At 43.8% G+C, this 22,013-nt stretch overlaps 3 protein-coding genes across 7 annotated transcripts; 2 read left to right on the top strand and 1 right to left on the bottom strand.

The window, feature by feature from the left end:
• Nucleotides 1–3,745, top strand: TAX1BP3 (Tax1 binding protein 3). Its single transcript, XM_056331575.1, has 4 exons — nucleotides 1–126; nucleotides 1,434–1,553; nucleotides 1,882–1,959; nucleotides 2,182–3,745. The coding sequence occupies exons 1-4, from the start codon at nucleotides 88–90 to the stop codon at nucleotides 2,317–2,319; spliced, it is 375 nt and encodes a 124-aa protein (XP_056187550.1). The 5' UTR covers nucleotides 1–87; the 3' UTR covers nucleotides 2,320–3,745.
• Nucleotides 3,720–21,927, top strand: SHPK (sedoheptulokinase). Of its 4 annotated transcripts, none has more exons than XM_056331354.1 (7): nucleotides 3,720–3,855; nucleotides 14,497–14,638; nucleotides 17,444–17,627; nucleotides 18,866–19,018; nucleotides 20,133–20,308; nucleotides 20,436–20,636; nucleotides 21,504–21,927. In XM_056331354.1, exons 1-7 carry the CDS (start codon nucleotides 3,844–3,846, stop codon nucleotides 21,896–21,898), a joined length of 1,263 nt encoding a protein of 420 aa, XP_056187329.1. In that variant the 5' UTR covers nucleotides 3,720–3,843; the 3' UTR covers nucleotides 21,899–21,927. The 4 variants fall into 4 exon arrangements, with proteins under 4 accessions (XP_056187329.1, XP_056187339.1, XP_056187310.1 ...); XM_056331364.1 differs by lacking the exon at nucleotides 3,720–3,855 and adding an exon at nucleotides 12,751–12,947; XM_056331335.1 differs by lacking the exon at nucleotides 3,720–3,855 and adding an exon at nucleotides 12,751–13,247.
• Nucleotides 4,383–12,651, bottom strand: CTNS (cystinosin, lysosomal cystine transporter). Of its 2 annotated transcripts, none has more exons than XM_056331446.1 (11): nucleotides 12,516–12,651; nucleotides 12,022–12,095; nucleotides 10,850–10,928; nucleotides 9,132–9,216; nucleotides 8,936–9,039; nucleotides 7,797–7,928; nucleotides 6,975–7,074; nucleotides 6,753–6,872; nucleotides 5,785–5,955; nucleotides 5,457–5,574; nucleotides 4,383–5,096 (listed from the first exon to the last, which is right to left on the bottom strand). In XM_056331446.1, exons 2-11 carry the CDS (start codon nucleotides 12,077–12,079, stop codon nucleotides 4,966–4,968), a joined length of 1,098 nt encoding a protein of 365 aa, XP_056187421.1. In that variant the 5' UTR covers nucleotides 12,080–12,095; nucleotides 12,516–12,651; the 3' UTR covers nucleotides 4,383–4,965. The 2 variants fall into 2 exon arrangements, with proteins under 2 accessions (XP_056187421.1, XP_056187412.1); XM_056331437.1 differs by lacking the exon at nucleotides 12,516–12,651 and adding an exon at nucleotides 12,285–12,363.
• Nucleotides 21,928–22,013: the final 86 nt, after the last annotated feature.

The raw sequence follows: 22,013 nt of genomic DNA, 5'->3' as shown, positions 1-22,013 counted from the left end.
CGAGGCGGCACCTGATTGGCTGGCGGCGGCGGGGGGCGGGGCCGGGCGAGGCGCTTTTGTTCGGGCGGCGGCAGCGGTGGCGGGGCCATGTCGTACGTGCCGGGGCAGCCGGTCACCGCCGTGGTGGTGAGATGGGGCCGCGGGAGCTGCCGGCCGGGGCTGGGGCTGTCGGCGCGAGGAGGGGCGCGGGCTGTGGAGACGACAGTTCCTGCGGCGGGGGCTGTCAGTGCCTGGGGCGAGCCCGGCCCGCCCGGGTAACGGCACCGAGCCGCGCCCGGAGCGGCAGCACCGCCGATGTGAGGGCACGGGCCCCGGCCCAGGGCCCTGCCTAGCCGCGCTCTGCAGGGGACGAGAAGGGGCCGGTGGCGGCCGGCGGAGCCTGGCGGGACGCGCGGGTTGCCCCCGGCCGTCGCCCTCCCCGGGAAGCGGGGCTGTGCCAGCGCAGCCGTGGCTTTGATCAAGGAGCGGCGCCAGCAGAAGCCTCTTGTGTCATCCCCCGGCTCAGTGCCGACGGTACCGGCACTCTGGGCGGTGCGAGCCGGAGCCCAGCCGCGCTCGGGTTGTCAGAGGGGCAGCCCCGAGGAGCCGGGGCGGTGGGGGGGTGCGGTGCGAAGAGAACCGTGGAATGGTTTGGGCTGGAAGGGACCGGGAAGGTCACCTGGTCCAGGCCCTGCAGTGAGCAGGGACACCCGCTCCATCAGCCTGACGACCCTTCTGGGTTAGGTGGCTGTTTCAGCCAAGACCGTGGCTTTTGGTCTTGGCACAAGAATTGCACAAGCTGGCGTTTGTACAACGCTTAGGTAATGCGCAGCGTTTGTCAGGTGCCTGTGTTCACCAGACAGCAGGGAACCTGCCTCTGGATTATGGAAGTGTTGATAAGTTATCTTGGAAAAGAACCACCCTAATAATAGGTTATTCCTGCTGATAGGGCTGGGCAGGAACAAGGCACGCGGGTAAGAGCAAGATGAGTCTAGCTGTGAGTGACTGCTAGTTATTAAGACATGACTCATGATTTAAGAGACCTGCACTGGTTCTAGTGTCTTCCCCTTGTATCTCGGGGCAAGCAGTAAAGCAGCGAGTAGCTGAGGAGCTTGGCCATACCCTGAGTATGCCACTCCTGCCCTGCTGGCCCGTGGTGGGGCTGAGAACAGCTCAGAGCCAACTGCTGTCAACACCGAGGTCGCATGTGACTGGCAGCGAGTGCCGTGTGATTGCTGTGTGCTGCCAAGCGCTTTGAGAGCTCACTGCTTATGAATACATAAGCTTACCAAGCTGCGATGCAGCCTGCCGTAGTAGGCGCTACTACCTGTAGCAGCACAGGTATACAGTACCTCTGAAAAACAAACTGACTCTTAAGTATCTGTGCCTGAAACACACTTGAGATGTATTCCAGTGATGACAATACTGAGCTGTCTTATCTTTTTTCTTTTCAGCAAAGAATTGAAATACACAAGCTTCGACAAGGTGACAATTTGATTCTGGGATTCAGCATCGGAGGCGGCATTGATCAGGATCCGACTCAGAACCCTTTCTCTGAAGACAAGACCGACAAGGTCAGATGCTCGTTGTCTTCTCTAGCAGCCCCCTCTGTAAAAGCCTGGGCATATCCAGCTCAGCCAGCAAGCTCGACTCACTTGCATCTCTTCTGTCCTCTCACACAGTTTGCTACTAAAGTTATTCTGTTGCCACGTTATCATTTGCAGACTGAGTTTGTTTGAAGTTAGCTGTCCGCCTTTTCTACTTTCCGACATTGCACAAACCTGTTTTTAACTAGAAACCTGCAATATACTGGAAAGTATTTTTGTGTTGTCAGCAGAATGGCCCTTGAGTATTCAGTGCTCCTGAGTGTAGTCAATGAACACGTAGTATTTTTTTCCCCAGGGTATCTATGTCACAAGGGTGACAGAAGGAGGCCCAGCAGAAGTTGCAGGACTGCAGATTGGAGACAAAATCATGCAGGTAAACACCAAGATAAGGCAAATACTAATGTAGTACTAGGTGCACACTGTGGGAGTTTCTGCTGGTGGAAATACTGTCTTCTGGATATTTCCCAGGATAGTCTGCACGGCTTACAAATAAACTGAGCTGTGGCATAAGCATGTCTACTACCTGGTGCTGATGGAACAGTTGTAGCACACCTGTGAGTCCATGCACCTGCCTCATTTAATATTTCTTTCCTAGGTGAACGGCTGGGATATGACAATGGTGACCCATGACCAAGCTAGGAAGAGGCTGACAAAAAGGAATGAAGAAGTGGTACGGCTGCTGGTGACCCGGCAATCTCTGCAGAAGGCTGTGCAACAATCCATGATGTCCTAATCTATCACCAAGTTGGGGAAGGGTTGGGGAGGGAGATGTATAGACCGTTATCAAGCAAGGAAGCAAATACTAGATGGAGCAGGTGGTCTGGAAGGAGTGCATGTTCCTAACTGTGGTAAACACGTTTTTTTTTCCTTCCTCTGGTGTAACTGGCAGTAGTAAAATCTAGTCCCCTCAGCAGAGCGCCTCTCTAAAGTCTTCCCTGCAGGTACATGGTAAGACTTTATTGTAGTCAGGGCTTTCAGGAGGGCAGGACAAACCCTAGTTATTTAAGAAAGCAACTGGAAAAGCCTTAACTTTGACACACACAGCACAAAAGCTTCCTATTTTAAGAGGAAATGTGGTTTCTGCTATGGAGGATAGAGGGTTTGCTGTGCTGAAGCTTTTAGAAATGAGCTGTCCTGTCTTCCCACTCTAGCAAATGCTAGAATTAGAGTTGCATGCTGCTGTGGGGAGGAGCACTGTACTAATCCCACATTGTGTGCTAGCTAGACACAGTATGCTGAAGGGTTTGGGGCATTATGTGTTACTACAAAGATTCCCTGTGTGCAAAAGTAGCCTCTTTGGACAAGAAACAACTACAACACGAGTTAGATTAATGCCTGTGAAGTACACTAAAAGTTCATAGACACTATAGTTCAGAGTAAAACCTTAATTCTCCTTGTTCCCAAGTAATTTGTAATGACAAATGAATCAAGTTTAAATGAAGGGAATATGGAATAGGAAAGAAAACACTGTTGTTGAACTTGGCAAGAAAGCTGCTCGTAGCTGTAGAGTTTTCAGTTCTTCATTCCACTTTGAGACTTTAAATGGGAAGGGTAGATTTTGGTCTGTCTTATAGAAGACTTTGCTTAAATCACTGATTATTGGATGGAAGAGATGAATATGCCAGTAATTTGCAAAAGTGCCTCTTGACCAAATTTAAACTTCCGGTAAGATACTAATTTGTTTAAATCAACATGCCGCAGGATTTAAGATTTTTGATGCAACACTAAGTTAATTATCTAGCATCCTAGTGGCTTTTTAACCAGTTAGCTTTACAGTTATCCAAAAACTGGAGTTCTTAATCCCCTTCAGTTGATTTATACAAAGCTATACTTTCCTTAAACGGTCTTCAGGTAAGCTGTTGTAAATAGAACATGAGGAGGTGGCAGACTAACTTATTCAGTACATTACTGCTGTGCCATGTACGTATGTTGTGATTAATGCATCTCAGACTGTTCTGTACACACCAGCAGATGCTTATTTACAATTTTTATATTATGGAATTACTACAATACTGCTTTTGAATTTTGTAAGTTAAGAATTCAGTGGTAAATTTTAAGGCTTTCAAGTTGAAGTTATTTTTGTTACTATAAAGATACACTGCTATTTGTACTGCTATTTCACTTGATTTTACACACAATAAAACAGTTGGATTTCCTGAGCTGTTTCTCCTTACATTTAAGAAGACCACATCACGTGAATGCCTCCAGTTGAGACCTTTTTTCTGGCTTTAAGTGGATTGTGGCCTACATCAATGCAATGGAGTCTCAGGTTAGTCATGTCTGATTGTACTGGTGGGTGTTTGCAGTGTTAGTGAGCTGTCAAACCTCACGTGGTCTCTAGTCAGGGGTGCGGGGGGCAGGGGTTCTAGTTTTCCTTGGGTTGACACCTAGTAAGACATACTGGCTTTTGAGCATTCAAATATTCTTCAAGTACATGTATGGATTCTCTTCTAGTTCTTTTAAAGGGTATAACGCTTACCTTCAAGTAACTCAAGAACTTGTTCTCTACCTAGAATGTATCACATGTAGTTAAAAAGTTGCCCAGGAACAAAAATGTATGTTCCAACTTTAATCATGAAGCTGTTAATGTGATCCACTTAAAGAGATTTTTTCTAAGTCTGAAATCTCTTTGATAATTCTGAAATCTCTTCAATAAGTCTGTAAACTTTACCATCCACCATTTAGAATTCAAGGCATGTCAGTAGAACTGAGCAAAATGAAGTTAGTGCACTAGAAGTATTCAGATAAATCTGGGTACTTGTCTTTGAAAGAGCGTTCAGTGAAATAAGAATACAGTTTCTGCTGCTTCTCAGTATTTTTTTACTAGAGTTCATGTTCTAATATTTGGGTATTTGCTACCAACAGCTGTAGTGGTACATAAAAAAAGGGGTTAACAGCCAACCTGAGCAGTGTTCTACTGTGATCTGTTTGTGAGGAGTCAGCAGCAGCACTTAGATCCACAGCCAGTCTTGTCATTACATTAAGATATTATGTGGTTGCTTAAACACAATCTCAGACTTCTGGAAGCCAGAACTCTGCTCTTCGTAGTTACTTCTAGTGAGAAAGATCACTCTGGTCTTTCTCTTTCCTGTTGTTAACGGAAAAAGAATCACATGTTTCTTAGACAGCTCACACCAAGCTGTCTTCGCAGCTTCAACAGGCATGAGTCTTCCATTTGCAAGTGGTGGCTAGACAGCCCGCTGTCCTTTAAGGCATCTGGCAATGTGGCAAGGCAATAGCTTGTATTCCCTACCAGAGAGGATCAAAGTATAAACGGAGATCAGAATCAGTATTTCTAGTAATGGGCAGCAGGTGTCTTGAAAGCCCTCAGCCAGGGTTAAGGGCAAGTTCAATTTAAGGTTTTTGTCTTCGAGTGATGTTATTCACAAGGTTCATATCCTTGTCTCTTATAAAGGCAGTAGTGCTGGACCATAAAAACAATATCAAAGAGAATGGAGAAGACACCCAGGCCGAACTTGGTGGGATCTCCAAAGATTAACTTCCACTGATCTGTCAAACACAAAATTAGAGAGTTAAGGCTAACTCAAGTGTAGTCCTGTCTCAAGACTGCCAGGTCATACCATACGTATTGGAGAAGTTCATGTTTATCATGGACCACTTAGGCACACCTTAAGACTGACTGACATCTTATGCAAAGCTAATTAATAACTTTCTGTGATTTCTTCAGAATAGCTATTTCATTTTCTATCTTCAAGGAATACAGATTCTTTATTCTTTGTATAAGAAGAGCTACCCATGTTACAGCACAAAGATCATTTTCCCAAGATAACGTACTAGTTCATATCTGCTTTGTAGCAGGGTTTTCCCACCCCCTTAAGAAATGCCCCAGCACTTCAATTCCAGCCTTACCATTGTTGTATGACTGCAAAAACATCTGGAGAAGGCTGAAGCTTCCACCAGTGAAGTCTAGTAATACACTTCCAACACTCCATCCCTCAGTACTCTTCCGATGGAAATTCATGTATGCCTGAGAGTGTAACAAGTTGTCAGTCAGTGTATCAGGTATGAGCATTTCTGAGACTATACAGAATGCTTCTTAAATGTTAACTATGCTGGTTTTGTCACTGAAAGACTTCATAAATCATTGCTGGTTTAGTCTAGGCCGGCTTTCAAGAGCATACACTGCAGGCTTAGGGTGACAGGAATATAGTGTAGAAGCATAAAAGTTCAGATTTACCTGTGGAAAATATTTTATCAGTGTGACTGCTAACTTAATGTAAGAGAAGCAGAACAAGAACTGTAGCCATGTCATTTCCTCAGCTGCAGCAAGAAACAGTGTTGTAAATGTGAAGATCCATGCAAGTGCCAGTAGTCCAACAACAACTTTGGATACTTTCTGACTTGCTCTCTGAAACAGAAATGCAGATACACTTAGACTGGCCTAGGTCATACATCTCCAGACACACTTTAAGATGTTATATGCTAATGCTGTTATGGTTAAAGATTCATGGTTGCATTCTAATTCTTTGCTAGAAAAGATGGGCTGTTAAAAGTTTTAGGTTTAGCGTCACCAAAGGAAGCACCCCAAGAAAGTAAGTTATTAGGTAGAGAAAATTGGCTGTTCAGATCAGAGGATTTTACAATGGCAATTAAACAGAGACCCACCTGACTATAACAATAAGAGTTAAACAAAGACCTACCTGACTATAGCAATCAGTCTGAAAATGAATGGGGATTATAAAAGGGCCTTTGCAGCTGTTTTAAGAAAAGTGGAAAAAAGCTAGAAGTTTGAATTGCAGGGAATCACTAAGGTCCTGTCCTAGCTTGAAGAATGCTTCAAGTAGTGAGAAACAGCAAAGCACCTACTACCACTTCTACCATGTAGAGTTGTGATCTATGTCCTGCTTGGAGATCTGTCTGGGAACTTTATGAACTTGGCTGTTTGCCTTAGTTATTTTGAGTCTGCAAGGAGTTTACTTTTAAGCTTAGAACACCCACGAGGCTGAAGTAGCTAAGCTTACTGGACTTGCTACTGGTTCAGGAAAGATAAAGGCAGCAGGACTGTGAAGCCTGACTTCTTGAAAGGCCAATGGAAAGTGCAATGAAGAGGGACTTTGGAGCCCAAGGAGTGGGCAGTGAGTGGTGAGGAGCCCGGCAGAGGGAGCTCGGCCAGAGCCGGCAGATCAGCCCAGCACTGAGACTTACCTCGTAGATGCAGCACTGAATTATGGTGAGGAGAGTTAGAGCTAATGCATGGAGACTGAAGAAAACATCATTGATAGCGACAGGGTTCACCCCACTGGGATAACTGACTAAGAATTCCTCCTAAATGTAAGAGAAACCAAAACCAGCCAAATGCCTTGACTCCTTTCCATAGATACACACAGCTCCCCCACCCCGCAAGTATTAGGAGATAATCACACTCACCTTTATCAAGGGAATCCAAAAGAGTCCAATATTAAACACACTGTATGCTATAAAGCCAGTAAGGTTTAATGCTATAAAGTCAAAGCTTAGTCCAACAACACTAGAGAAGGGGGGAGGGGAAAAAAAAAAAGAAATATGTATCAGAGCATTACAGGCAGCTCCAGGGACACCTTGACCGTAGAATGTACTGATTTATAAGCAATTTTTGATGCAAGTGAAAGCTGCAGGCTTTGTAACAACATGATGCTGCTGTGAGTTTAGGAGGAAGCAAGGTGAGATATCCCTCATATGCCATGCACTGGTACTCACAACAGCTCTTGCTGACAAGGTTGTGTCCCTGCTGTTTAACTTCAGCCCTCTAGGAGCTCAGCTAGTCTGATAAAACCATTCCAGCCTGAATTCAGAGCAGGAGTAGTACATCTTTGCCAGAACAAATGCTTTAGTTTTCATATATAATAATGTTTCTGTTTAGAGTCACTTAGTTTAAGAGGAGCTGGCTGATAAACAGTTCACAGGGTCAGTAACCTTTGAAAGGGGGTCATCACAATTGGCTCAGCCAGATGATTTGTGACATGGCACCAACGGGAATGGGGAGGTCTCCTTTTCACAAATTAGGACCTTAGGATTAGGTGTCTACAGGATGCACTTAGTTTTCGTTGACCTGCATGCTCACTGGGGCTGTATTTATTCAGGCCCCCTCTTTGCCCTGCTTTTTTCCCCAGTCTTTCTACAGGTAATTCACAATGACCCAGACAGATATAACCGAAGCTAGGAACACAACTCACAGTAAGTGACTTGCAAACACATCTTAAGTCTCTTTACCTTTTTCGTCGCCAGTTCTCAAAGACTTGAGGATAAAAGGAGATAGACCAGGCGAGGAAATAGATCCAGCCAATCACCTCATCGGCGTATCTCACTATGATGCTATGAATCACTTGAAATTGAATCCTAGGTCTAATGGTTAATGCAAACAGAATTAGTTAATTTGTCTGTTCACACTTTTTTCAGGAGATTTTGCCTTGTTTGGCTTTGAGAGAAAACAGAGTCCAGGTGTTGAGATAAGACAATAAAGGTTCACTGTTGGTTTCAGTTGAGTTGCTCCCCTTTTCTTTAGTGTCCTTGTTATGTTCAGGACATCTCCTACTCCTACCCTCAACCTACACCTTCCTTCTTGCTTCACTCTTTCTTTCCATTCCTTTACCACAGAAATTTAAAAAAAGGTCATCTTGTGCTTATGGCTTCCACTGTCTCAGCACAAGGTCTGTTATGCAAGAGCAGTTCCACTTGCCACGCTCTGCCAGCAAAACCTCACAATCATGCCTGTCCTGTTGAGCATTTCATGTGCTTAGCACCTCTGCATTTGCTTTTGTGTGTGTGTCTTAAAAGCAGAAGTAAAATGAGGAAGTGCAACAGGATACTCTTGTTTTTGAGTAGCATCTAGGCAACAAGCAAATACAATCCAGCTTTCTCCACCTTGCTAGGCTGTTTTCCTCTTAGGGAGGACTGGCATCTGTGAAAAGAGGGCTCCCCTAACCAGAAAGCAAAACACCTGTTTCTCACGGTATTCATGTGGGCACACAGCTGCATCAGGCTATTAGCACTCCAGAACAAGTTCAGCACAACAAGAAGAGTATCCCACTGGATAATTCCAACCAAATGTTTCCTGGATCAGAAAAGCTGGCATGTAGTTTTGATACTTTCAGGAGGGGTTACTAAAACCAGACTAAGGAGCCATGAGAACTCAGTCATCTAGTAATAAAATCTAAGATGCCAAGACTATCACTCTGCTTCACATACCCTGTATTTACCTGAATACCATGGGGATTGCTGGAGGGTTACCGCATCTTCTCAACTACATACCATCCATGCCCCATTAACTATTTAATTATAAGGAGGGAATAGTTACCCCAAAGTTTAAAAAGCTGTAGGACAGTAAGTGGAACTAAAAACCAGTTTCTCACCCAGTTAAGTTGGAATTAATGGTATAAAGATAAACTGTTACTTGTCCAACATCATCTGCTTTCACTTGGAAGTCTGCTTTAGTGTGACCTGCAGGCAATTGTACCTGCAAGGCAAAGTGGAAAGAAGAAAGAGGAGAGTTGCATCATACTAGCGGGAAGCTTTTGCATAAGGTCAGAAGTCTGTTCTGTCACTTACTTCATCAGGTAGTTCAACAATGGTGCTATGTTTTGATGAGTGTGTAATATTAAGAGTTATCACCAGTGTTTCATTTAATGGAGCCCTGTAAAGGCAGAAAAGAACAAGTTAGACCAGTGCCTGAGTTCAGAAAAATTGCTTCAGGGCTGTGGGACAGTATCTGCTAAATCCGCACAGCTGTTGCAAACATAACAAACAGTCCATACACCACAGTACCTACCTAGTACTCAGAGGAACACCAGCACCAAAGTATGTTAGCATTGTACTATTTCTTTCATTTGAACTAGCGATGGGCACTAGACAGTTACATGGCCACATTTTACCTCCCTCTTCTCCATACAAGTAGCAAATCAAAGTTACTGCTGCCAGAATCCTATCACTGTGCTTGTTCACCCTTTGCTGGTAAAGAGGGGCAGAAATGATGGACATGTACTTGGGGTGATGAAGGGCAGAAATCATAGCAGTGCAGTAAGACAAAAACAAAAAACCCCAACAACCCTCAAATAAAAAACCACCAAGTGACATAGTCCTGCACAGCTTTCCCAGAGAACTCCACTGACCACTTGTCCAGGAGGCTTAATTGCATAGCAGTACTTAAAATATCATAAGGTTCAAATGCCTGTACTTGTCCATGAACGAGATTACAGTACCACATCTTTCTTTGCAAACAAAAATAAAACTTCTAGACTGTTGCAGCCATGTTTTGCTATTTTCCTCTTTATCACAATTCTTACATTTTCATCTGACTGTTTCCTTTACACAAACTTTGAGACCCCAAAGGGGAGGGGTGCACGTGTTTAACAATCTTTTCCTGGGAAGAGGCTGACAAAACAAAACTATGGGTAAACAGTGCACTGTATTAAACAATGAGACTAAGGCGCATCAGCCTCCGCTCTGGAGTAGCTGCATTTCTTTGCTAGCAATGCAAAGTTCTGTTTGCTTGGTAAAGTTTTTTTTGGTGATCCTTCTAGGGTATGCAAGTTTCTCTTAAGCATCAACTTTTAGAAATTGAAGAACTTTATGTTCACGTATGGAAGACAGTTCGGTAAGCTAATTACAGAGCAGACAGCATGAAGCCCCTTTTCCTGCTCAGCTTCCCATACAAATGGCATGAGATATTGTCAGAAGCCAGCCATATAAGGCTGTCTGTGAGAATGCTGCACTATCTTGGTCCAGACTAGTACTAAGCAATGTGATGGTCTAGAAGTGGCCGGTCACACCCACGAGACTCACTCTGTATGAACAGTTAACTGAGTCTGCAGGAAAGTCTTGGTATATAGCCAAGTTCTATCCACCTGCTCATCCTCTGTTCCAAAGAGAAAATAAAGATGCAAGCAACTGCCTTAATTACAAATGCAGAAAGACAGAAAAAAAATAGAATGTAGAGAGCCAGGACTGAAGTGATAAAACTGGGGTGGGGTGGGGCGTGGGGGTGTGTATGGTGTCTGCTTTTAATCAAGTTATATCATCTTACAAAACCTAATGATTTGTTTCTTCTCCAATGGGAAGATATCTGTGATTTGGGGTATGGGTTACTGGTAAATTGGCGTATGAGTGAGTTTGTCCTTCACTGGAATTTCATAAATTGTGCACTCCTTTTATTGTCTTGGAAAAGCACTTTTGATTGATTTAGGCTTAGTGGTGGACTTGGCAGCGTTAGGTTTACATTGAACTTGACCTTAAGCTCTTTTCAAACCTAGATGATTCTATGATTTTACCTGAGAGAGATAGTGACGTTGGTTGAACTTCCACTTTCTAATGAAACCACTTCAGGGACAGACAATACAGTGAGTCCATCTGGGGGCAGGGAAAAACACAACCAAACAAAAAAACCCACACAAGTCTCAATTAGTACGAATGGTGAATAGCTCCTTCAGAACTACCTACTTTCTTTTGTGATATAGCCATTTTGTCCATTGGTACCTGCAGTGTCAGATTAACAAAACCAGTACACATGATAAACACCAAAGGGAGTACAGCTTGTTTCAAGGAGACTAAACAACTTAAAAAAGGAGAAGTAAATAACCATCCGTTGAACACGTTACAAGGAAGCTATTTTTAAGTACTTCCAGTGCAACAAAAGTTCATGCCAAATGAATGCTATAGGATACTTCAAAGATCCACTAATTGTTTCTCAATGTGATCCTAGTAACTTAGGAGTCATAAATGTCCAATATTTAGTTTAAAATTGCTTCTTGGGCCACATGTTCAAACTAGGTACACAGTAAGCGTACATTCTCTTGAACATCTATCTTAACACTTCAGTAATCACTAGGACCTTACTATAGTGCTCTGCAATATTGCTGTTAAGGGGTACACTTTACAACAATCCAACTATACTGTACCACATCACGCTTTAAGAGAGGCCAAGATTCCAAGCGCCACTACAACCGGTATCAAAACCGTAAGCTGGTCACCTGTCAACAATTTTGGCATTTGGATCCAAGTCTATTTTATTCACGGTATGTTTAAAGGACACAAGAGATGAGGAAGAACAAATTACTATATAAAAATAAGACCATAAGTGGAGAGATAAACAGGCTGCCCTGGATGCATTTCTTACTACACTGTTCTTAAGAAGTTCAGTGCAGGAGAGCTCCCTAGCTAATCAGTGACTGTACCACAGACAGTATTTAATCTGCTTCTGCAGAGGCAAGTTCAGAGCATGAGGCGAGTCCTCCATCACAGTGGTGCCTCAGCAGAGCACTGCCTGTGTATGAGCAGAGCAAGTCAAAGGTAACAGTGAAAGAGCTGATGGGAAGCATGGCACGGGTCTCTCCAGACAGGTGTCATGGGGATGCTGCAGCACAGCTCTCTTCCAACTTTTACTGGTCTGGACCTGGCCCCCCGCCAGCCCTGTGGGCCCAAGCTGGGATGACCAAACACTCACCACCAGGCCCCAGCAGCACAAGCGAGAGGTACAGCAGAGCGTGGAGCAAGTATCGCATCCTCCTGGTGGAAAAGCTGCAGAAGAAGCAGGGAGAAGGCCTTGCTTAGGGCCCACACGTTCTGAGGGGGCACCAGCCCATCCCCTCAGTGGGCAGCTCCCTCCCACCACAGCACTACAGCCCCTTCCCAGCTGAGGGACCCTCAGCACCACTGAGACAGCACTAGTCTTTCTGCCTGCCCAGGCCTCCCCGGGGACATTTTTACCTCACGGCTTCTCCCGCCCCCGCGGGACCCCTCTCCTCACACATGCGGGACTACAAATCTCAGCAGCACCCGCGCCGCCCCAGCCCCCCACCCCTGGCGGCGCGGTGCACGCTGGGACTTGCAGTTCCCGCCACGCTCCCCTCAGGAGGCACGGTGGCGTGCGGCCGTCCCACGTCTTGCGATGCGCTAATACTGAGGGGGAAAAAAAACCGCTGAGGAGAGAGCGCCTACCTCCTTCTAGCACTGCAGCTTCGTCCCGCTCAGCCCCGGCTCTTCCCTTTTCAGCTTCTCACGTGAGGCGGCCGCCTATCGACTCCCCGCCCAGCGCCCACCGCGCGTGTGGCGCCGCTGCGGCCGCCCTCGGGTGCCATCTTGGGTGCGGCAGAGCGGGTTGGGTGTTGCGCTGGTGCCGCCCAGGCTATGGGGAGGGAGAGCTGTGAGGGGCGGGATGGCTTGTTGCTTCAGTTGTTTGTTGAAGTTTCATTTAAAGCTGCGCATGTCGCTGGGGAAGAGACAGTTTGTTACGCTGAAGTTGGCGGGGTAGTGGCTTGGTACTGCTGAGGGGAGGGCAAAGTCCAGGCCGCTCTCCGAGCCCAGCCTCTGGGTGCCGCTGGGGTAGGAGCTCCCACTGCTTGTGCCTTCGGTACTCACCTTTTGGGGCAGGTGCCCTCTTAAAGTGAGCAAGGAGCGGCGTGGGGCTTAGCATGGTGGTTGTTGGTCTGGTCACCGTGTAGAGAGACCCGTGTGTGGTGGGGAAGGTGAAGGCCATCCCCTCTCCCCGTAGCAATGGCGGCCAGCGAGGCGGCAGGCAGGCCAGCGCCCACTTGTGTGCTTGGCATAGACCTGGGCACAACGTCAGTTAAGGCAGCCCTGTTGACAGGGGCAGAGCAAGGGCAGGTGGTGGCAGAGAGCTGCTCCAGGGAGACGCAGGCACACACCAGTAGCCTGGAAGCTGGACCGCAGGTAAGGCCTGGCAGACAGCACTGCTGGCAATTTCAGAATGCTGGCCTTGCCTTGTAGTGGCCAGGTTGTTTTGCTACGTTATGCAGACTTCAGTGGCTTTCCTGGATTGTTTTTGTGCCTAGATTGACAGGTGGTTGCTGTGGGTGTCTGGATATCTGAAGGGGAAAGTAGAATTAAAGTGCTCTGTTTACTGTTTGAGAAAGTAGAGTAGAGCTGCTTGATTAAAGAAGGACCCAGCTTTTGAAAAGTTGCATAAGGCAATCTAAAACTGTTCTCCCATTAATCATCACCTTGTCTTTGACACTGCTAGTCAGGAAACAGCAACCACTTGCCAACTGGAAGGGTATTTTGCGCTTCAATGAGAGATGGAATCACAACCAGGAATTCCCCATGGAAATAATCGGGAACATGTAGTCCTGTTAAAGATCTTTCCATCCATTGTGTTGGTCAATGTAAGAAAGTATGCATCAGAATCATAAAAAAATATGTATAAACATTCCTCTGGCCTAGTATTGTAGTTAGTCTAGGGGCTAATTTCTGATCAAAGATACCAAACAGGCCTCCCTACTGTCACGTTTATGCAGCCAAAAGATACACAGACTAGTTCACATCTATATGTAGACTGTATTAGAATACTTTTGATTGTAGTCTTCATATGGGTCTGTCACAAAGTAATCTGAATCTTTGAAAGTGTGAAAGCTGGAATGCAACTTCTCTTGTGGCACCGTTTTGCCGAGTGTATTAGTTTGTTAAGTTGTTCAAGGAATAGACTATGCAGAAACCAAGCATCGGCATCATCAAAACCAGCACTAGGTAGATATAGAGGAGCATTAGGCAGCTGTAAGGGAGACTGCATGCCAGTCAGAACACACAGATAATCCTCTTCGTGAGGCAAAAGAAAAGCAATATGTAAGGTGGACTAAAGAAAGCATGTAGTGAGTGATAATGGAATTTTTAAAAAATGTTATAGCTGAGTATGGTAGCTTAGGAAATTAAGAATTATTTGGCCCTAAGTTTAGGAGGCTGTTATTTCATTTAAGCTTGCTGGTATTGGTTTCTAGGTTTTGTGGTTTTGTGGGGGTTTTTTTGCTTTTTTTTTTCCCCAATTTAGTAGTGAATGCTATTGTAATACATGCGATTAAGCTAAATGAATTCTGTCCTTCACTTCTGACTAGAGTAGCCTTGTTTAATAAATACCCTGAGTGAATCCTAATGGTTTTATCCTCAGAATAATGCTTTATGATTGCAGGGAATGGAGCAGAATGTCTGGAGAATAGTAAGAGCATTGAATGAATGCCTTGCTGCTCTACCTCAGCAGCAACTTCAAAGAGTCAGTCACATTGGTGTTTCAGGACAAATGCATGGGATACTATTTTGGAAAAAAGATAAAGGTAACATTAATGCTTTGGCATTCCTTTTCAGAGTATTACGATGCAGAAAATAAAATTTTAACACTGAAATGATCTGTAGGAAAGTGCTGCATGTTCATTTTTGGTCTTCTATTAAACAGAAATAACAGCTCTTCTGTGGGAATTTTGCTTTAATTATTGGAATTTCAGCTACTGACTATAGTTAACGATATTGCTTACACACATTAGTTAAAGAGTTTAGTCTAATGAGATCCCAGCAGAGTCAGCACAGTTATTAATACGAAGGAAGAATAACCTATTTGTGGCTTGTTAATTGTTTGTCTATCATCTGCTATCGGCAGCCAGTTGAAAACACTTCTGCATCATGTGAATGATTTGGGGGGGTGTGGGGGTGAATCTTACTCACCTCATAAAACAATGAACTAGCTGTTGTCCAGTATCTCAATACCTTCTAATGAACCTGCAGTAGCAGAATTAGCAGTGTTGTATATGCCTTGAAAAATAAGTTATGCTTAAAGTTTATGTTAGAATGTGCATAGCAGTAGCTATCCAAAAGTGAATATTGCTATGCTATTTTGAAATGCTGTTTTGAAGGTACAGTAGGAGGAAGACTGAAGTTCAATAAAAGGTGTTTTCAGGCCTTGCTTCTCCCCCTCCACCCCATCCAAAAATCTCAAGGAATTTTTTTTCTACTGAGTCAGACTGTCATGTTGCATTCATCTTGCTGTTTATACTTCTGTTAGTAAGAGCTGAAAAAGGATTATGGTCATGATTCTGGATACTCTGCTGCTGGTAGAATGAAGGGTCAAGACCTCAGAAACAAAATCAACTGCAGTGACGTAGTCACATGGGGCTTGATTGTGTAAATAAGTCAAATAATCTTTGTGACAGTGAGGATGTCTGAAAAATTCAGGCCTTGGATTGCCAGCCCTGTGAGATAGGGATGGATTATCTTCTTGGCTAACATCTTTTAAACCTGCTGGAGTCTAAGGCTTTCAGAATGTGATCAGTGTCTTCTTTCTTTTTACCTTATGATGCGCACATCTGAGCAATTATGCAAGTCTTATAATAATAGGAGTTATGCAGATGAAGCAAAGATTTATTGTAAACCACAGAGTAGATTTCCCAAAAGTGCTAGTCACTGCCTGTCAAAAGTTGTCAGAGTCTTAATTGCTTTAAGAGACACTATGCTATTCATTACTGGCTGTGATTTTACATTAAATACTAAAATGATTAGAAAGAAAGAAATCCAAAGGCTGATGGACTGAAGGAGCTGTTGTTTGCTTTCCAGCTGTCCCAAGGGCTGCATAACAAAGCCTCATGGGTTCATGGTAGACATAGATTCTTATGTCATATTGGTTAATATTTTATTTCCTAAAGCCACATGCCACTTTTGTTTCATTTCTGTCGACTGAAAGAGGGTGTTCGCTCTCATTTGTTTTGAGTAGACTAAGTGAATCCGTGCACTTTGGGACACAAATTACATTTTTAATAGCATCCTTTAGGGTTAGATTTATGGTTAGTAATATTTCTTAGAATCCATTTAAAACTAGAAAAGCAAACCAATTGGAAATTCAGTTTAAACAGACTTGATAGAACAGGGAATTAAGGGAACAAGAAAAAGTATGTGTTTGCTTTGAATGTTTCGTATAGTACTTTGCAGCTTTCACAGCTGCTTTTTGCTGTGTAAGTTCAAATCCCTGTATCCAGCCCAAGAAAGACTCTCTTAGCTATATTTGTGCTAGTCAGTTAAGCAGACGGGTCTCTTCTCTGACCTCTAGTCCAAGTGGCACAGCATAGTTGAAACTGCTCTATCCCCTGCTAAAAACCGAAATGTTGCCTCAGTTACAGAGCCAGCTGGAAACAGTGTGTGGTCTGGCCTGGCCCCACGTTGTGGCCAGGCATCACCTGGGAGAGCAGTTGTCATCAGAGGCTGAAGCTGTGCCATGAAGCATGCTAGCAAACATCACATGCCAGTGCTTGAGCTCAGCCTTTGCTTAGTTTGCTGCTCTGATGGGACTGTATGCTGCCTTTGCAGGATGCTTGTGGTGAGCGTGTCAGGGCAGGAAGTAGAGCACTGAGCCAAAGCAATAGTGGGCATTGCTGAGAAGGCTCTGAGCAGCTCTGAGAAGTTGCCATAATTTAGCTGAGACCTTCACCTGAAAGAATGCAAAAGTTTTATCAAAGGTGTAGTGTTTGTTTGAAAGGAACATGCTGGACTGGAAAAACTGAAAACTGAATGAAACCCTATTCCACCTTTGGTGAAGCTTTGTTGTGTGACACAGGGGAGGGATACTGTTTAGTATTTTGCAGTCCATTGCTTAATACATATAGATCTGGGGTTCTTGTTGCTTTGGCTCAAAAGGTGAAACTGTTCTATCCATCATAGGCAGTTTGTTACTAATGCAGCATTCTCTGGCTCATGATGTGGCAGATCCCCGTTATATAAGCTCTTTACTTCCCATAGCAAAGTGCAATGGATTTTTGTTTTGGTTGGTTTGTTTGTTTGTTTTTGTGGGTCACCTGTTATTTAAGTTGTATCATTAATATCTGCTAGTGCAAGTTGCTTCTTCCTCTAGGCACTAGGAGTGCTTATAGAGAACGAGGGCCTTGGATACTATTCTTTGTTTTAGCAAAGGATGACTGGCATTATGATGTTATCTAGAGCTGAAAACTATGACTAATTTGATTACAGTAACTACTGGCTCGGTTTCTGCTCTTTTTCCAATTTATTTGACAAATTATCAAGAGTGACCAGAAATGAAGAATGGCAGGCAGACTACACTGCAGGGAGTCACTGGACTTCTCGGATACTCTGTGTTACAGGTTGCAAGTGGACAGAGTGTAGTACAGGCCCTACCTTTGAGCCGGAGGAGGTCAGTCATCTGATTACTTGGCAAGACGGCCGCTGCAGTCCCACCTTCCTCTCTTCTCTTCCTCTGCCACAGTCACATATCAGCTTGGCTACAGGATTTGGATGTGCCACAGTCTACTGGTATTCAAAGAAAAGGTACATCATTTCTCAAAAGGGCTTCTGTATCAAGCTGTTTCATTGGCAGTTTCTCATCTTGAATTTATGTGACACTTAGTATTCCTGTAGCATGTTAATGCCACTACAGGCTGAGGGGCTGCGTTTCTCTGTAATCATAGTATTAAGCAGTCAAAGGATATTTAAAATGGCAGTATTCAATATAAACTTTATGCAACTGAGCACACAAGAGTCTCTGACCTCATAAAAATATTACAGATCTTTTTAACAAAAAGGGAAAGTTTTTGACCATATAGTAACAGAAGTCTTAAAGTATCACAGAATAATTCTAGACCATCCTGCCACTCCGAGGAGCTCTGCTAATGCGGTTTGAACACTATAACTTTGCCTTGTGCAGATTGTCAAAAGCACAAACATGCCTAAAACAGTAACAGCATTGCTTTGTCTGGTTGCTGCCAGATGCTAAAACAAATAGTCCCTAAATTAATTTCAGTTCCTTCCTTCCTTCCTTCCTTAGACACTGAGATACTTATGAGGTGTTACAAATGGTGTGCTTTGTTGTGGCATGTTTGCAAAGGATATGATTTTTTTTACTTATGACTTGGCATCAGCAAGATTTGCTCTTCGGTTTCGTCTGCATATGCTGTGCTTATCAAAAGGCCAGTGTCTTCCTCTGCAGTGAGTTCAGGTTCAATAAATGGGGGAAAACTTAGGCTGGAAGAAGAAACCAGGATCTAGCGTGTCCAGCAAATATATGGAACATGGCATGATCTTGCTTTAGAGCTGTATAACTCATGAGTCTAGCTGCTTTGTTTTGTTCCTGTTTTGTTTCACCATTTGGTACATTTCCATTCATGTAATTTGTGGATCATAGAGCAACTGCAGGAATTTACCTATTTTTTCCAAATGGTCCAGGATCAACAAAGAGGAATTTTTTTTTGTGCAAACTATTACTACCTTCCTGGTAACTTTTGCAATGGTGTGGTTTTGAACCTAGACAACTCACTCCTTAAAGCTGCTGTCTCTGCATCATCCAGCAGGAGAGAAGCGTTGCTGCTGTGGTAACAGCTTGGAAAACAAATTCCATTTAAAAAACCAAACCAAACCAACAAAATGCAGGTTGTTTACTGAGATGGCTGTTTCATTTTCAGATGGGGCCACATGTATCTGAAGTTCCCTCTAGCAATGAAAGTAATCTTGCTGCCACTGCCTTAATGCATCCCTCATTGTCTTTGTTTTTTAAATGTTTTGTTTAAAAGCCCAGATTTTCTGAAGTCTTATGATGCAGCTGGCACTATCCATGACTATGTGGTTGCCATGTTGTGTGACCTGAAGAAGCCACTCATGTCCATCCAGAATGCTGCCAGCTGGGGATATTTTAGTTCTAGAAAAAAAAGCTGGAATACTGACATGTAAGTGCTAAGGTCATTCAGTGGGTTTTGTGGTGCATTGCTTGTGTCAGGCAATGTCACCACTTCTTTGGGCCCTAAGTATGGATGTGCTACAGATAAAAAAGTGATTGAAATTACTCCTAATCAATTGTGGTGTGGCCTGTACTGAAAACTATTGAGAGTTTGCTCTGGTTTGTAAGGTATATGTGTTTAAATTATATAAAATACGACACAGTATTTTTAGAAACACCTAAGACAGCAGAGCTGAGAAGCTTGTCAGTGTGGCCTTGTATACCAAACTGTTCTCTCCCTTTCTGTGGTGGCATGGGATGGATAAGTGCATGCTGCAGCCAAGGTATTCCCACTGTGCTGGTGAAAGACAGTTATTACTCTTTAGTTCTTTCAGCTGAGCTCCTTCATAAATACTGAGACTTACTTGTGATAATACCTAAGAGTTATTAGGCTACAGGAAGTCTTACAAGGAATCAGTTTATTTATTTACTTATTTCAATGATTTGCTCTTTCAGGCCTGAGTGCTAAGGCCTTATGTATATATTTCAGGGTTTAGGTTAGGACTCCAAGGTGAAAAGATGTGCTCATGAAGGTATGAAAGAGTGACTGAAACTTGTATCTGGCCCACTGAACTTTTACTAATATGGTGTTGTTGCTGTAGCAATGTAGTGTATCTTGCAGTTGATTGTGTAAGGAGCTTGTTGGACTTAACTCTTTGTGATTTGGTTTTGAACCACTAACTGCATGACAGCTTAAAGTTCTTTGACACTTAGAAGTTGCATTTTTTTGGTGATTTCGTGATTTTCTTTTTACCCTGGAACTGCTTGTCTGTATGACATCAATAGGTTAAACTTGCTAAACATGTACTCCTGGATAATCTCAGGTAATCAGATTGCATATAAAGGAAAGCTATTTATTCTTCTAGACTGTTGTAGTTGACCCAGCCCATTGAACTGGAATGCTGCCCCTGTCCAAGACAAAGCTTTCTAAATAGGTGAAAGCATCCATAAATCCAGCAGCCACAAATGTGCGGCCAGGTTCATCTGTGACTTCAAAGAGGTCTTTGTAGTCATGCCACTCATTCCCATACTGCTTTCCTGCAATAAAATTGTTCTGATTGCAGACTGAAAAAATCTGGCTTTCCTGTTCACTTGCTCCCGGAGGTGGGAGACCCTGGCAGTATTGCAGGCAGGACAATCTGTGCGTGGCACGGAATACCCAGAGGAGCCAAAGTAGGAATTGCTCTGGGAGACTTCCAGTGCTCTGTTTATTCCTGTCTGACTGAGAGGACTGATGCAGGTATGATTATTGTGGTATCTTTTATTCGGTTTTCTCATTTTCCTCTTTCAGGGTAGCGTAGTTAAACGCTGATTTCCGCCCCCCCCCCCCCCCCCCCCCCCCCTTCTTTTTTCCTGTTGTGTTCTAGTTCTTAATATCGGTACCTCTGCTCAGCTGACTATCTCAATGCCCCCGGGATTCCAGCCTCCAGAGACACCAGATCCTTCCTCAGCTGTTACTTATTTTCCTTACTTCAATGGTGACTACTTGGCTGTGGCAGCATCACTTAATGGAGGCAATGTGCTAGCAACATTTGTGGACATGGTGGCACAGTGGACAGAAGAGCTAGGTAAGCTATTCCAAAGATAGCTTAAGCTTAAAATTGAGGTTGATCAGCAAGGTAAAAGGAAACTAAGGCAAAGGAGCAAGCCTGGAGCTGTTTTGTCATGCCATATAGGGAACAAGGATGTAACTCTTGGGTCATGCTTCCTACATCTCTGGAATTTCGTGCTGAGGCTTGTGAACATGCTGGGACAGTCATGCTTGGATTCCACATACACATTGCCTCTAGGTTTTGGGTTTCAAGAACACAAAAGAATTTTTTTTTGCAAGTTCTTTTTCAAAAGGAAAGGTCAGCAAATTTGAGGACAGCCTCTAATTTTGTATGACTGCAGTCCACAGAGTCCCTTGATTGGATCCATTGCCTTTTGTGGCATGTTTTGCAGCACTCTAATGGATTTTAAGACTCAAATTCATGTAATACCTTGTAACCACTTTAAACGTTGTCTTCCCAGGTTTTTTAATAATCTCTTGGGGTTTGCAGTATAGAAATAAGCTCTGAAATTGTTCTTTCAGTGAGTAATTGAAGTGGACTTTGTATTCACGTGCAATCCAGCCACTGAAGATGAAGTCTGCTATTAGTGCCTTTAAAGATATTGTATTGTTGTTGTTAGCACAGTACCAGCAAAGAGGAATAGCTGTATTATCAGGAAGGGCAGTTTCTGTAATTGGGAAAAGATTTCTAGTATCACAGATTCTAGGTACACTTGAATGGGAGAGCTGTGGTTCATAATCCTGGAAAAAAAATTACCTTTGGGACATGGAAAAAAGTACTCAGTGTTTTGCTGAACAGGTGGATCACTGTCCATGTTAAGTCTCCACATGTAAGACACACGAGATCCCTTCAGATTAGTAACATGCTATTTCCCATCTGCAGGATTTCAGGTTGAGAAGTCTGCCATCTATATGAAGATAATCAAAGCAGCCTTGGCCCAAAATGACAGCAAACTCTCAGTCCACCCAACCGTATTCGGAGAGAGACACATTCCAGAGCGGCTGGCATCAGTGACCAATATTGCTTTCTCTAACCTCTCCCTGGGTCACATCACTAGGGCTGTGTGCCGTGGCATCGTTGAAAACCTCTGTTCCATGCTACCTGTGCAGCGCCTGATGGATACAGGAGTAAGGAGGATTCTGGGGAGCGGGAGTGCCCTTGCCAGGAACGAAGTGCTGAGGCAGGAAGTGGAAAGGATTTTTCCATTCCCTGTGGTTTATGGGAAGGATGTTGATGCTGCTGTGGGGGCTGCCATGGTGATGTTCCACAGAAAATAAAGTCATTGTCTGGAATGGCCTGAAAGTCACCTTTTTTTTTTTTTTTCCACTGGCTGTACAGTATTTCCTTTCACTTCTTTCACTTTTTCTGGAGTTATATTCAACATGCAATCTC

Source organism: Falco biarmicus, chromosome 1 (assembly GCF_023638135.1).
Source record: "Falco biarmicus isolate bFalBia1 chromosome 1, bFalBia1.pri, whole genome shotgun sequence".
NCBI lineage: Eukaryota > Metazoa > Chordata > Aves > Falconiformes > Falconidae > Falco > Falco biarmicus.
Note: the sequence above shows the minus strand (reverse complement) of the source record. Positions and strands in the feature narration are given on the sequence as shown.

Excerpts from the sequence above, each read along its gene's own strand:
- TAX1BP3 (XM_056331575.1), top strand. The coding sequence starts at position 88 with ATGTCGTACGTGCCGGGGCAGCCGGTCACCGCCGTGGTG. Across the intron at positions 127-1,433 it reads AGCCGGTCACCGCCGTGGTG|CAAAGAATTGAAATACACAA; the intron begins GTGAGATGGGGC and ends TTTTCTTTTCAG. Across the intron at positions 1,960-2,181 it reads TTGGAGACAAAATCATGCAG|GTGAACGGCTGGGATATGAC; the intron begins GTAAACACCAAG and ends TTTCTTTCCTAG.
- SHPK (XM_056331335.1), top strand. The coding sequence starts at position 13,071 with ATGGCGGCCAGCGAGGCGGCAGGCAGGCCAGCGCCCACTTGTGTGCTT. Across the intron at positions 14,639-17,443 it reads ATTTTGGAAAAAAGATAAAG|GTTGCAAGTGGACAGAGTGT; the intron begins GTAACATTAATG and ends TCTGTGTTACAG. Across the intron at positions 20,637-21,503 it reads ACAGTGGACAGAAGAGCTAG|GATTTCAGGTTGAGAAGTCT; the intron begins GTAAGCTATTCC and ends TCCCATCTGCAG.
- CTNS (XM_056331437.1), bottom strand. The coding sequence starts at position 12,328 with ATGTGTGAGGAGAGGGGTCCCGCGGGGGCGGGAGAAGCCGTGAG. Across the intron at positions 9,217-10,849 it reads AACGTCACTATCTCTCTCAG|GGCTCCATTAAATGAAACAC; the intron begins GTAAAATCATAG and ends CTGCCTTTACAG. Across the intron at positions 9,040-9,131 it reads TTGTTGAACTACCTGATGAA|GTACAATTGCCTGCAGGTCA; the intron begins GTAAGTGACAGA and ends TTTGCCTTGCAG.